This window comes from Mytilus trossulus, unplaced genomic scaffold (genome assembly GCF_036588685.1).
Source record: "Mytilus trossulus isolate FHL-02 unplaced genomic scaffold, PNRI_Mtr1.1.1.hap1 h1tg000050l__unscaffolded, whole genome shotgun sequence".
NCBI lineage: Eukaryota > Metazoa > Mollusca > Bivalvia > Mytilida > Mytilidae > Mytilus > Mytilus trossulus.
In genome coordinates this window covers 2,959,533-2,975,849 of record NW_026963292.1, presented here as the reverse complement: position 1 = coordinate 2,975,849, position 16,317 = coordinate 2,959,533, and the positions used below count along the sequence as shown (strand labels likewise).

At 31.1% G+C, this 16,317-nt stretch overlaps 1 protein-coding gene across 1 annotated transcript in view; it reads left to right on the top strand.

The window, feature by feature from the left end:
- The first annotated feature begins 272 nt into the window (after positions 1-272).
- LOC134699351 (probable serine/threonine-protein kinase roco6) overlaps positions 273-16,317 on the top strand; it is a 55,754-nt gene continuing 39,709 nt past the window's right edge. Inside the window, exons 1-4 of the mRNA XM_063560959.1 lie at positions 273-350; positions 2,744-2,791; positions 3,625-3,924; positions 4,250-4,501. Of these exons, the coding sequence (XP_063417029.1) occupies positions 4,384-4,501 (118 nt within the window). The 5' untranslated portion in view covers positions 273-350; positions 2,744-2,791; positions 3,625-3,924; positions 4,250-4,383. The remainder of the gene's footprint in view (positions 351-2,743; positions 2,792-3,624; positions 3,925-4,249; positions 4,502-16,317) is intronic.

Below are 16,317 nucleotides of genomic sequence, written 5' to 3'. Positions count from 1 at the left end.
CGTCGACATAGGTTTTACCTTTGTTGAATGTTAACACAATCTCTTATAGATTTCTTGTTGAAATGCAGTCAGTAAAACAGGTTATTCTTTAGGCGACATGTGTTATAACCTGTTGTCTTTACATGTGATCCATACTAACCCAAGAATTGAAGCTATAAATAACAAAATACCGAAGAAAGATATATTTTCCAGAAGTCTTATAAAAAGTGTTTATATCAGTGATCGCATTATAAAAGTTATAACAAATTGAAAAAAGCCATACTATCAAATTAGTATATTTCAATACATTGTAATTTCAGGAGTCTCCGATGCATACCAAGTTTCATATATCATTATTTTCATAATTGCTGGTGAGTAGATAGAATATCGCATACCACATTCATTTGTTCTAGAAAATACTGCGATGTTGTAAAATGCAGTTCTGTTGATACACCATGTGATAGTATATACAACATCTAAAATGTGTCAATACACAATGTTGTCCAATTTTATAGAACTTATTGGTATCAACTCAAAAATACGTCTTGGATTTGTTAACACATAATGTTAAGTCTTTTTAATGAGACAGTTATTTACGAACATGTACTTAAGATCCAAAATATATGGTATCAAAATGAGAATGGAAATGGGTAATGTGTCAAAAAGACATCAACTCGACCAAAGAGCAGACATCAACCGAAGGTAAAATAAATCTTCAACACAACGTGAAAAATCAGCAGCCTGAAGTGGTCAGCAGCTGACCTTTATTATTAATGTGTACTTATTTCTTTCTAAAATGTTATAACTCTCCTTTCCTGGATTTAGATATTTCGATTTTAAACGGGAAACTCCACACTAAAATTTACGAGAAAAGATACGATTTTTCTTTCCCTATTGTTAATTTTCCATTTTTAGATGGTGATGTTTCTTTGGCACCATCTTAAGGTGTTTATGTGTCACAACTTGTTCGCTATGCCCGTGTCTGTTGTGACGTTTTTGATTTTAACAAACGCAACTTATGTATTACTGGTAAATTATTAAACCAGGAATATCGTTACCATAAATTACTTTTATACCTTTACCATGTTTACTATTTTTTTCCATTTTGGTTTTGAAGTTTGGTTGTACTTATTTCAAACGGGATAACACTTCCTCATTTTTACAAAAATGTTGTTAACCGTGCGCGGAAATTTAGAAATGACCCATGTTCACTTGTCGCTTCTTTAAATAAACTTATTATAAAAGGTGCCTATTCAACACTGTAATAAGATCATTGAATATTGTTTTTGTTGGTATACATATTGATTTTGTTAACAGTAAATTAAAAGCTAACTTAATATTACTAGTATGTTATATACATATACATATTCATGAATCTACACTCTGTCGATACCTGTAACTTGGCACAGCACAATGTCATGTTTTTCTCTGGTTGTTTTGTACGTTTTTACACTAAATCCATTGGAAGGTGGATATGAACGGATTGATAGTTAAGTCTTAGATGCATGTTTTTTTTTAATTAGTTGTTAGTGGCTTTGAACTAGCTGTCAGATAACTGCGAGTACTCTCATATCTGTTCATTGTGTGTGTCCTTCTTTGTCCGGATGTATTAGTACCCGGCCACGTCCACTTGTATGTTTGTCCATCTGATGAGTTGAGCCTTTTTCAACTGATTTTTATACTTCGTTCTTATGTTGTACTGTTATACCACTATCCTAGGGTAGGGGAGGGTTGGGATCCCGCTTGCATTTTTAACCCCGCCACATTTTTTATGTATGTGTCTGTCCAAAGTCAGGAGCCTGTAATTCAGTGGTTGTCGTTTGTTTTATGTGTTACATATTTGTTTTTCGTTTATTTTTTTCACATAAATAAGGCCGTTAGTTTTCTCGTTTGAATTGTTTTACATTGTCTTATCAGGGGCTTTTATAGCTGACTATGCGGTATGGGCTTTGCTCATTGTTGAGGGCCGTAAAGCTGTTAATGTCCGTGTCATTTTGTCTTTTGTTGATAGTTGTCTCATTGGCAATCATACCACACCTTCTTTTTTATAGTTCGCTGAACATGAACCCAAACCAATATAAATTAACGAATACAAAAACAAATGATATTATCAAAGACCAAACGTCCCTGATTTGGGTCAGACGAAAAAATGCATCGATACTTAAACATGTTTTTTTTATATCTAAACATTCCCCTATTCCTCTAGCCAATGCAGAATAAATGACAATTGTACATATATTAACAAATGACAACTAGCAGTTACTGATATGCCAGCTCCAGGGGTTTAGTATCACACTATCATAAAATATATATAAAAAAACATAACCCGTGTCACGCCAACAACAGGTTTTAGAATAAATGTGTGTATTTCCGATGCCAAGACCCTATGACTATATCCGCATATGGCACAATTGTTTTGAATTTTTGGAACGTTGCCATCTAAAAATGGAAAATGGTAGTTTATTATGGATAGTGAATGTGACCTACTGTAATCACATAAGCAACACGACGGGTGCCACATGAAGAGCAGGATCTGCTTACCCTTCCGGAGCACCCGAGATCACCCCTAGTTTTTGGTGGGGTTCGTGTTGTTTATACATTAGTTTTCTATGTTTTGTCATGTGTACTATTGTTTTTTCTGTTTGTCCTTTTCATTTTTAGCCATGGCGTTGTCAGTTTGTTTTCGATTGATGAGTTTGACTGTCCCTTTCGTATCTTTTGTCCCTCTTTTATACTCATATTTGATTACCATTTTAAATTTCAGTTTATATTGCCATTATCATAATTACATCGTTGAAGTGTTATGTCTTTGGTAAGTTCCTTATTTTATCACTACTATAATAAACTAAGATACGCGTAAGCTGTACATTTTGAGAGATGTCCAAATGTATTTTTCATAGTTGGTATAGGAAGTACAGTCCAGTATAGTTCGATGTAACAGAATACTCTGACTTACAAAAGAGGAACAACAGATACTAGAGGGACAGTCAAACGCACAGATTGGAAATAAACTGACAACGCCATGGCTAAAACATAGAAAACAAAAGACAAAAGCACAACAGACCCCACAAAAACTTCGGGTGATCTCAGGTGCTCCGGAAGAGTAGGCAGAACCTGCTCCATAGTCGTGTTGCTTCTGTTTTTGTAAATCCGATAAATAGTCTAATTCGTAGGTAAAATTCGTGAAAAGGGAAAGGTATTGGAGCTCCGACATAATGAACATACCCGATATCATATGTGAAACGATTATTCCATAACGGTCAACCAACTCTTGACGGCGTCTGTAAAATTTACGAAGAGATGATTTCAACTTCTCTATTTGGAACTTTTGGTTTAATAGCTTCCTACTGAGCAGCAATCCTCTTTCAAATTATGCAAAACAACAATCTAAATTGCGTAAAAATATATTAATACATTTGTTTTATATTTTACAACTAATGTGATAATTAGGGGTTAAACATTGTGAAAGGAAATGACTTACACTTAATTCATACTATGTAAGTGGAACTGGCAGCATGTTTTATTATAATTTTTATATCATGTTATTTAAACTTTCATGTGACTTTTGGAAAAGTCTCTTCTCATTTATATATATTATAAAAACAAAACTTACAGAATGAACTAAAATGTTTATTTGCTTTTTAGTCTTACCAACAATTCTTTCTCAAGAAACTATTACATATGATCAAGGAGGAAAAACAACTGTATTGAAATGTTATGTTCGATCTTATTTACCACTTACGTCTGCTGGATGGTGTAGACTTCTTTTGAATAACGAATTTGTGGACACAAAGTCAAGTTTGGAATCGAACGGCAAAGGACTGAGGACAGTTATTTTTGAGACATCTGATGAACTTCAATACGATATATACAAATGCAAGGCTAGTAACATAATTGGCGCCGTGGAAAGTCTACCTGTACAGCTGAATGAAAAAGAAAATGACGGTATATATTATTGGTTATAATCATAATATAGTGTTGCAATAAAAATATAAATTCTGAATCATCATTATACTAAGTACACAACGCCATCAGAACAGCATCAATTCATAAACACAATTACTAGAGAAATGTTAATAATCTTCAGAACAACATGATAATATTACGGTGAACTTCCAAAAAAAAAACCAACTAAATAAGTTTGAAAAGAGGACTCAGTCTAGCAAATCGCATTACGTTTTTTGTTCATTTTAAGTGAACGTTTAAAGCTGAAAGATTAAAAAATGAGTTCCTTGTTCAAAAAATTTTTTCTCTTTAATTTTGTTTCAAGAGCCCCTACTGTCATCAACACATGAAGATATACACACGGATATACATGAACTCTTTCAAAATGAAGAGTGTGGAAAACATTATTTTGCAAGAGTTATTATTATTGGTAAAAATGGAGTCGGGAAAACCAGTTTAATGCGTAGATTACTGTGGGGGACAAAAGACCAGTCATCATCTACCCAAAGTACAGATGGTATCGATATTAAGAAATGCAATATCAATATTGAAGATGGAAGTTGGAGCCCATGCAATAGTAAGAAGCTCTTATTCAAATTATACTATTTTATCATATGTTTAGTAGTAAACATGGTAAATACAGTAGTTTTAAATATTTGATAAAAAGCCTGCTGTTAAATCCATTTCGCGCAACTTTGATGCGCACCCTTTATCGCATACCTATTATCATACCCCCTACCTTTTTTCTATAAAAGTCAGTTTTTATCTATGTAAGCTTAAGAAATATTTTTCATAAAAAGAGTTCCAATAGAACGATCATTCAGGCAAGACGAAATTTATTTAATGAGGTCATTATTTGGTACGTACATGTGAAGTCACGAACGTCAAATTTTCATATCTTTTTACACACTAAACGCAACTATAAAAAATACAAAACACACCAAAATATACAAAAATAAACAAAATTTTTAAAAACAACAACCCGCGAATTGTAAGGTAACCCAGGTGCCTTGGATAAGTAATTGAGCAGCTCTTTTAAGGCTTTCAAAACAAGACAAAAATAGAACTGAAGGTAACCAAGTGCTATGGATTAGAAAACAGTTAATTCAATATAATACTCTACTGTTGAAATATATGATCAAGCATATTAAACATGGCAAAATCCGTATTACATGCCGTATCACCCTCGACCAATATCATCCCTCGGGCCTAAATACCCTTGGGCTGGTTTTGGTGTATCAGGATGATACGACATATGATACGGATGTTGCCATGTATTATTCTCCATTTATCATATATTCACATAAAAGATAATAGAAAGAAAAACTCTATACAAATATAGAATTACTTTGGTAAAATATTTTGACCTCGTACATCACCTTAGACAAATTATATTGCAAAATGCAAAGCTTGTGTAATAAAACTTTTATAGTTAATGCTATAACCACCAATGGGTCAATTTGAGTTCTTTTGAAAAAAGTAAAACTACAAAAATACCGAACTCAGAGGAAAATCAATTTGGAAAGTCCATAATCACATGGCAAAATCAAAACGCATCAAAAACAAATGGACAAGAACTGTCATATTCCTGACTTGGAACAGGCATTTTCAAATGTAGAAAATGGTGGATTAAACCTGGTTCTATAGCGCTAACCCTCTCACTTTAATAACAGTCTCATCAAATTCCGCTACATTTACATGATGCGTTAAATAAACAGTCACAATTAATAAAATAGTCAAAATATGGGTACATCAGTCATCATCGTATAAAAATTTTAAAAGGAACAATTTAACAGGACACAAAAACATCTACTATCTACGAACAAATGGATTGATTTGAGTGTCTGACGTCAGAAAAATTATAAACGTCACATAAATTTGTCGTTCAATGTGCATACAATAGTTATCAAAAGTACCAGGATTATAAACAATTTTAAGATTTACATATGCAATGAACGCATACAGGGTTAAAAAATCTAAAGTATGTGAGAATAAATTACAGAAATAGACCGAGATTCAAACTAGTCCAAAAGTTATACATAGAATTTATCAGAATCCAAAACTTTTAAAAGGAACAATTTAACAGGACACAATAACATCTACAATCTACGAACACATGGATTGATTTGAGTGTCTGACGTCAGAAAAATTATATACGTCACATAAATTTGTCGTTCAATGTGCATACAAACAATTTTAGAATTTTCATAGGCAATGTACGCATACAGGGTTAAAAAAACAAAAGTATGTAAGAATAAATTACAGAAATAGACCGAGATTCAAACTAGTCCAAAAGTTATACATAGAATTTATGAGAATCCAAAAAATGTTAATTCCACTACGCCATTGATTGATTTTGACGTTTGTGGTTCAACGTATATAGTAATTCATAATAGAAATATATCATAATGACATATTATAGACAAATATCATACTGACGGGTTCTTTTAAAGTACAGAGTCACGTTATAAGCACAAAAGAAATACAAAGAGTCACATATACAAAACAAATCACCAAAAAATGAAAGCCAATACAAACACTTTGACGATATGTATGAGTACCGAGCCACGTCAAACGGATATCACATACAACCATTCAATAGTAAAAGTAATCTTAATAATAGAACAAAAACAAATAAAAGAACAATAAAACATGTTGTTAAAATGATACACAACATCAGTACGGAGAATCTATACATCAAGACCATCGTGTATCATTTGAGAAGTTGATACGGAATATTTATCAACAAGGTCTTGGTACCTTCCGATGAACTTTTTTAGAAAAAGGACGAGACGTTCTTTGACATACCCCTGGTTCATCAACTTTCTACTCTGACACTGATGAAGTTTCACAAAGTCTGAGTAGGAGCTGCAAGCTCTTGAATATCGAATAAGTTGGGAAATATATATCCCATATGCAGGTGAAGTTGGTATATTGCTACTAAGGTGGGGGAAATTTATAATTTCGAAATTAAAATCGTCTCGTTTGTCATAGATTCTTGTACTGTGATGACTGTGTAAGTCAAATTCGAGATAAAGGTCTAAAAATGAGGCGGAGGAAGCCGTGTCTGTTGTTTCTTTAATCTCGAGTTCTGGGGGATATATTAATGGAACCCAATCAGAAAAGTTCGGATTGTTTAAGGAAAGAACATAATCAATATATCTGAAAGTGAAATTAAATAATCTGGCTTCTTTGATCTTTTTGTTTTTGACAAGTGTCTGGAGAAACTCCGATTCATATGAAAATAAGAAGAGGTCGGAAAGAAGAGGCGCACAGTTTGTTCCCATAGGAATGCCGACAACTTGTTGGAAAAGTCTACCTCCAAACTCAACAAATATGTTGTCGATAAGAAACTCCAGCATACTGACTACTTGTTCTTCTGTGTAGCATGATTTACCTTTTTGTTTGTCACTATTAACGAATTTGCTTTATGAAATCCCAAAGTAATAAATTTATAGCGTATGCTACCATTTTTATGTTGAAAGGCAATGTGGATAATTTCTTTTAGGCGATTTTTCAATTTTACATGGGGAATGGTAGTATACAGGGTTGAAAAATCAAAAGTTTTGATGGAACTTATTTCAGAAAGAGACCGAGATTTGAAATTGTCTAGAAGTTCTTTAGAATTTTTAAAAATCCACATATGGTTAATACCACTACGCGAGTAAACAGTTTCACAGTATTTCTGAAGACCCTCTTTCACTGCAGACAAAATTTTAGTCAATCTAATAGACAATTCTTTAGTGGAACATGAAGATGAGCCAGCAATATACCGTTGTTTGTACGGAATTTTATGAAGCTTTGGTATCCAATACAAACAAGGTAAGTCCTCCGATTTGGTGTTCAATGTAATGTTTATTGAAACCATGATGGACTTATGATTTGCTAAAATCTCATCCTTGTCAAATGATATGTCTTTGTATGTGGGATTACCTGAGTGCTCCGTTATACCCAATTCTTTTTCAAGACATTCGTAGTAATACGATTTACATACAAAGACAATATTATTTGAAGATTTGTCCGCAGGAACAACAACATACTTATCATGAAGAGTTGATAGACATTTCATGACCTCTTTGTCTCTGAAAACGGACTTTGGTCGATCGTTCACACAGTTTTTCAACTTGTGAATGCGACGTTTTATCAGAGACCGATAGTTTTAACCCATTCTGACAAAGTGTCCAGTTCAACTTCTTCTCGCTAAGCCCATGCTCTGGAGTAGTCCTTAATAGAATCCATAATTATTTTGAAGTAATGGTTCCAATTGATGTGTTGGGGTTCTCTAAACTTAGGACCATGAGAAATCACCTTTCGGAGATTTTCATGTTGAATTATATTTAGATCCCCAGTTATAACATGACCAGAGGGGCTGTAATTATAAGGCGAGTGGGAACAGTCACATGTCTGAGGGTTTTTAAGGTATTGTTCTAAGTCAAGGTCCTGCAATGCCTGTTTATAGTTAAATATTTTAGGTGCAATAGTTTTGGTGTAACTGTAGGATACAATAGGAACATACTGATTTTGAAAATAAATAGGAATTTTAGATGTTACCTCCTTGTGATGTAGAACGTTGCAGATATTGATTGCATCGATTCCTCTATTGGCAAAATCAACAGGAAGGAATCTCCTCTTTTCTTCATGTAAAGGTTCAGATCTTACTGGTTTGAAAAGACGGAAAAGAGCTACATCACAAATAATACTGTTAGTCCGTAATGAAATCACTAGCCGAAGAACAAAAAACTCGGTTCTGTTATAAAGATATTGTATAGTTGAAATGAGCTGTTGTAAACTCGTGGTGATACGATTATGTTCAGGAATATACTATCATTATGCTCAGCTCTTATTCGTTTTTTCCGGTTATGATTATTATTAAGTTCCATTATGGTGTATAAGCCCTTCAACTTTGTTTTAGTTTCGAATTTTTCAAATTCTACATCGATCATTTATGAAAAGACGTTAGTTTTCGAAATTCGCGCCTGTGCAGTGAAATTGGTATTGTTCGATTTAGTAATAGATTATTGGCCTAGGCCGTGATATTCGAATTTTATCCTGAGCGTAAGCGATGGATAAAATTAACGAATATCACGGCCCAGGCCATGTATAAATTTCCAATTATCTATGCCTTCCATGAATTGTTTCGATTCTAATAGGACAAATCTGATCATTAAAACAACTGTAGCGAGGGTGGGTATGCTGCGAGTGTAGCTTTTCTTTTTTACTCCCTGTTAGATAAAGCTCGAACATTCTAATAAAATCCGTAGCTTGCATTGATTATTTCATGAACAACAGCCGAACAAAAATCTGTTTCATTTTCAAAACCAACAATTGCCATTTAAATTCACATGTTTTTCTCGAAAGCTACCGTCAATTCCAAGGCTGACATTTCGTAACTAAGGAGCCGCCATGTTGACTTGCTGAAATCAGTAGTTATGCGAATAATGCGATAGAATAGAAAATCAAACAAAACCTACCTTGAGAATCAATTTTAATACAATAGTAAACGACATTAAATGGTTCACGTAACAGAAAACTTGCAACTCTAGCGTTTTCATTTGTATGACGTCATGTTTTGAAATGACTTTAATAGCGCAAAAACATAAATAAACTTTCGCGGAATTTTATTTTATTTTTATTTCTTTTGTTTGTTTCTCCGAGCTCTTGTGCATTAAATTACTTCTGTTTATTATGCATCCGAATAAGAATAAAAGTGTCTTTTTTAGTTTCAATTTTTTAAACAATAAAATCGGCAAAGGGTTTGCAAATAGGTTTCAATACATGTGGGTTTATGTCGGAAGTATATTGTAACAACTATTATTATGTACATCTCGGAGTGTGCGCTAAGTAAAGATATATCGAGAATTTTATCACAGTATTGTTTACAAAGCGAAAGAAGCACATCATATTAAAATTTTCTTGTCATGCTTTTCGAAAATAGTTGGAAACGAACGTTTTTGTGATATTTGATAACGATTAACTTATTTAACAATCATGATTTAGATATATAATCATGTAAATGCACCTAAAATATTACCCTTCATTTAACGCGTGTTTGGCTTTAATATAAAATGTCAACTCTGATATCAATAATATGTTTATTTTACAACCAAAGGGTAGATGCCACTGCTGGTGTAGTTTTTAATTCCCCGAAGGTAGTACCAGCCAAGTAGTCGGCACTTCTGTGTTGACTTGATTTATCATTTTAAAATATGTTCATAATTATAAATTACCTGTTAACAAAACTTTAAATTTTGAAATAATAAGGCTTTTCTATCTCAGTTAAAGACTATCTTAGCTGTGTTGGGCATAACTTTTATGATTTTTGTTCCTATATAATCTTCAACTTCATTAATTTTAATGTATTTTGTTTTATACCTTGGGCGACTCAAGTACACATGTTATTCTTACTAGGTAGCCATGTTAATATGGAATGGTATGTTCCACAATTCCTTTCATCTTAGTACTTCATTTGGCCTTTTACACATTGTTTGATTGGAGCGTCACTGATGAATCTTTTGTAGAACGAGCGTCTTTCGTAAATATCAAATATCAATCCTGGTATATATGATGAGTTTATTTATAGATGTTGTGTGTACAAAGTGTATTTGTAGATTAAACATAAAGAACGCTAAAACCTTAACAATTGAAAGCAAAAGATAAATTTTACTTGGACACGTCAGGAATTGTTAATAATAAACAAATATATTGATTCAATTAAAAAAATATATATTAGAAGATTTGGTGTATTGTCAATGATACAATATTTTGTCAAGGTCACAATGTATAAAAATAAAAAGTATATGTCAAAGTACGGCCTTAAACACGGAGCCATTACGCTCGCTAAACCGCTCGCTATAAAGGGCATTAACATGACTAGTGTAAAACAATTCAAGCAGGAAACCAACGGTCTTGTCTGTAAAAAAAAAAGATCTCCGCTCTTCGACAGTAGTGTCCCATTACAAATGTAAAAGACTAACTATAAAATAGCAAAAGAAATGGATTAAGGAGGCTCGCGGGTATAACTATTTTTTTTATATAATTTGTAAATACATATTTATATTATTACAGATTTATTTTAAATGAGAATTTCACAATTAACATATTAAAACCACCACTTATGCAATGGTGTAAAAGAACAAACACTAAAAAAGAGAAAAATATTTTTATAAAAACTTAAAACAACCTCAGATCTCAGAATGAATAATCGAGTTAATTAATATATATTCTTTGTATGTTTATAATCTTGTATGAATATTGTTAGTGCTTCATAAGCCTCTAAAGGCTGGCCGATATGGTATACTATTGCTAATGTATTGAAATGTAATTGTAATTTTATGTATATTGTATCAGGTTGCACTTTAAATAAAATAAGATCTAAAATCTATAGGATTTTGTTATTTTTTTCTATAAATAAATTTTATCCTATTCTAAAGGGAAAAAAGAAATAAAGATACGGGGTTAATTTAAGCTCACAATTTTCCTCGAAATAAGTATGCATTTTTATTGAGATTTTTTTTTCTGTTGAACTATTAGGAGAAAAAAAAGAATTATCGAAAATAAAAAAGAACTAAATTACAGAAATCGCTTAATATTTACAATAGTTTAATTTAAGTACAGTTTTTTTGCAAAAAAATAATTACAAATATGGGTCATCGATGAGTTTTCAAATTTATTTTAAATTTAATGAAAAAAGGTTTTTTTTTCTCAAGAGAGATATAATTTGGAGCTTTTTCAATGTCATGAATGTTTTAAAATTCACCTGGGACTAGAATGAATTGATTTTTGTACCATGTAATTAATTACTAACTAATAGTGCAATAAATAAAATTTGTAATGAAAAAACCCAAATGTTTCAATGTTTGGTGATTTTTGTTTATCCGCGAGTCTCCTCAAATAGACATTTAAACAAAAAGACGTAAACAGACTATTAACGAAACAAATTAATCAATGACACAATTTAAAACAATATTAAAAAAATGTTGGTGCCTATATAACATAGACCGTACGGGTAGTAATAAAAAGATATATGAAGAGTTTCAATAAGAAAACTTGGCGTAGACTTAATTATGGGATTACATTAATGTATTACAACAGAACTAATAAACACGAAAGTACAATTTAAGAGTAATCGCAGCTACTAAAAGTTAAAAGCCAAATACAATAAACAACCATACGAAACTAGAGACTAATAACAACTCAAACACATCCGAGGAATTTAGCTATGGACAGTCAAAGAAGTTTTGACAACATAAAAGTATGGATAGACAGAAGGATCTAATAGATGCTATCTAATAATAGATATGTATCATGATATATGTAACTAAAGCAATCTCTAAATAGAAAATGAGCGTGATTCTGTATTTATAACCCTCCCCGTAAAAGAAAATCGAAAGAAATCATAGTTTTGTTTTTCTTTGACAAAATCGATGTTAGTGGCCATGTAAACAATATTGAAAGATCTTATTTCAAAATGAATTAGATAATATTTTAAAGATTCGATGAGTGTATTTAGATCACATAGTAATTTCCTTGGTTTTAGTACAATGTTCCCGTGTATTTCAGCATGTGAAATTCCGTTTTAAACAAGTTTATTTTTTAAGGTACAGCAAATTTCACATCTCATATCTTTGTATTTATGAATGAATTTAGTAAATGTTTTAAAAAATGTAAAAATGGTTACGAAATCCCTAACTCAATAATTTACCAGTGATTGTTTACTTTTGTAAAAATTAAGTATCTCTGATGAGTTTGAACTTTGGTGCATAGTTGTATTATTATCTATCATACCACATCATATTATTTGTATATATATTAAACACCAAACACGTACGTGTAGTATCGATTGTCAATAAGCACTGAGACAGCAAATACTTAACGTTCTTATTTCCGTTTCAGCAGTTCAATGTTCCTTATCTTTCTCTCTTGGTCTAAATAAATCTTTAAACTATCTATTTCAGATTTGATTGTTTTCATTGTTGAAAAATGTCATTACTTATATCAAAGCTTGGCATAATTTAAATTCCGTTTTTAACCAAATATAAACAGCGCAAGTGTTAGGAGTCACATTTTCAACTACTGCTCTGTAAAATACATGTTAAATGAATTCAAATGAATACGTACGAATACTTTCATATGCCTAAAATATAACCTGCTTAAACTGTTTTTATTAACGCGTATAGTAAGAATATTTTCTTTTTTTCCCCAAGTAAATATCTTTTATTATATATTTGCTGTTTTAACAATTTACTCGGATTACAGCGTTAGCCCGAGTATCCCTGAAATTAGTTACTGAATTTCCAGGGGAAAAGTTCAGTAAAGTATACTAAAGTATTAAAGTGTTAATTATATATATAACATATACATTCTTTTAAATACAGTGTATAAATATGAAGAATCAAATTTCATAGTATAAATCACATATTTACGGAACATGGATTTGCCTTCCGAATTTGTATTCCTTTTCCCATGTTTATAATCTTTGACGCAATTATTGGTACTTGACCTTTTGTGCTGGATTAGTTACAAATCATTGTCCGAAAGCTAGTGCATGTTTGTTGTGAAAATACATTCTTGGATTCGATAACACTTGTTTGGTAAGTGTTATATACTATTCTTTAACAATTTTGTCATAAAAACAAAATAAATGTATCTAAAGAGAAAAAAGATTAAATGTTTCTGAAAATATTATAGAAAGAATAAAGGTTTTAACATGTGATTTGATACCAACATACACACAATTACTTGATGATATTTGGTACAAAACAAATCAGTGTTGAATTATAATCATTTTAGTTTTTAAATAGTATAATAAATAAAGTGTCTTGTTTAGTTTGTTTATACATACAAAAAAATGAAAAACCAAACACTACAGTATGTATTATATAAAGTCTAGCATAGCTTTTCATTTTCACAAAATATACATATACAATATAAAGTCTAGCATAGCTATTAAATTTAACCCCATTGGTATACATTTCAATTACATATATTTTTGAATATTTTTAAGCAGCTTACTTATTGTTTTATTTTTATACTCCATCAGATAATATCTATATTTATATTTCTTGTTTGAATATTTCATAAACATTAACTTGATTTATCTTATTATTTGAAACACAATTGCATTTGTGTAGAGTGAATAAAATGACTGTTAAGAGATAATTAATATCATTTAATGAGTCCTCTTCCATTTTATATCCTACTACTAAGTGGTTTAAAGTAACTATATGCTCACCAACATGAAGCTTATTTAATAGGATACACATTTTATTCCAAAAAAAATAAAAATAAGTACATATCCTGAAGTTGTGTTGATAAGTATTTGGTACCCCACACACTGAACACAAATTGGTGTTCTTAATTTTCCATGTGAAAAGATGTGTACCTACATGTAACATATAATGTAATAATTTCCATCGAACCATTTTTAATTTATTGTCTTCTAAATTATTAAAAATAAGATCTAATGTGTATTTAATTTTTGGTTAATTTTATCTATATTTAGTTCTTTCCGTCATTTTTAAAATCCTATAGGAATATCTTTACTTAAATTTGATAGGATTACATAAATATCTTTATTACTAATTTTTTGTTAATCATATATAATTGTGCCTTGTTTTAACAATAGTTGTTTTTACACATAACAATAGTTGTTTTTACACAAAACAATAGTTTTTGATGAGTTTTGTTTTTGTAATATATCTTTCCAATGATTTGGCATGTTTACTTTTCTACATCGGTTAGAGGTATAGGAGGAGATCTCACAAACATGTTTAACCCCGCCGCATTTTTGCGCCTGTCCCAAGTCAAGAGCTTTTTTCTGGCCTTTGTTAGTCTTGTTTTATTTTATTTTAAATTTTTGTGTACAATTTGGAAATTAGTATGGCGTTCATTATCACTTGACTAGTATATATTTGTTTAGGGGCCAGCTGAAGGACGCCTCCGGGTGCGGGAATTTCTAGCTACATTGAAGACCTGTTAGTGACCTTCTGCTGTTGTTTTTTATTTGGTCGGGTTGTTGTCTCTTTGACACATTCCCCATTTCCATTGTCAATTTTATCTTTCTAATTTGTATTATTTCTGCAATCCAATTTTTTTTTACATTTTAATTTATTGAGTATTTTTTCTTTTGATATTTTACCTTTGTCATCAATGATGTCATTTACATAGATTATGTTGTCTTTTATCCAATGATTAAAAACTAAACTGTGCCCATTCAACTTTATGTATTTGTTACCCCATATAATTTGTTGTCTAATGGTTCTAAAGTTTTCTGGTTTATTTGTTTGACCACCGCCATATTTTACCCAGGTTTTAAGTATTTCAAAGTAAAATTAGGGATTTTGTTGTTTTTTATATTTATTGATTTTAAATTAATCAGATTCATATGAAATATTAAAAAAATTGATCCATATTGATTAAAGTATAATGTGGGAATAATTTTCCAATTTGACTGTTCACCTCCTATTAATCTTTTCACCCATTTAATTTTTATCGCATCAATAAACTTGTCGATACCTATCAATCCAAGTCCTCCCTCAGTTTTTTTCATTTTAATTGTTTTTCTTTCACTTTTTTCTTTTTTATGGTCCCAAATGAATTCATAAATCATTTTTTTAAACTTAAATAGTGAATCTTTATCAATATCAGTTACAGAAGCTAAATATGTTATATTTGGTATAACTAGAGATTTTACAACAGCTACTTTTCCTATAATTCTTTTTTTCCATGAGTTAAGAATTTTTTTCAGATTTTTGAAGTTGTTTTTCTATTTTTAAATTCATACATTGAGATTTATTATATCCAAAGTGAATACCTAAGCTTTTAACAGTCTCCTTGCTCCAGTTAATATTCTCAAAATTGTTCTGAATGTGTATTAATTCACCGTAACCTAATACTTCAGTTTTAAAATAAGTTTACTTCGATTTAAAATAAGTCTTGATAGAGAACCATATACTTCAATTATATTAAGTGACTGAGAGATTTCGTCTTTAGAGCAGAGAAACAACGTGGTATCATCAGCTAACAGGCTCTTTATTAGACTGTGCGTTTTTCCATCTAACTTTATATTTATTCCTTTAAGATTATTGTCGTTTCTTATTATACAGGCTAATATTTCGACTGCAAAGACAAATAAAATGGCGCTTAAAGGACATCCTTGGCGAATTCCTCTAACATTTTTCAGTGGGCTTGAAATCCATCCATTGTTTGAGATACATGCCTTGATATTTGTATACAGGGTTTTGACCAATCTTAACATAGAATTTTCAATACCAAATTTTGTTAGTGATTGATACATGAATTCCCACTTTAGGGAATCAAAGGCTTTGGAGAAAAAGTAAAGCAGCTCTGCTCCATCTTTTTTTCCCTATATTTTCAATGTTCATAACTTTTTGT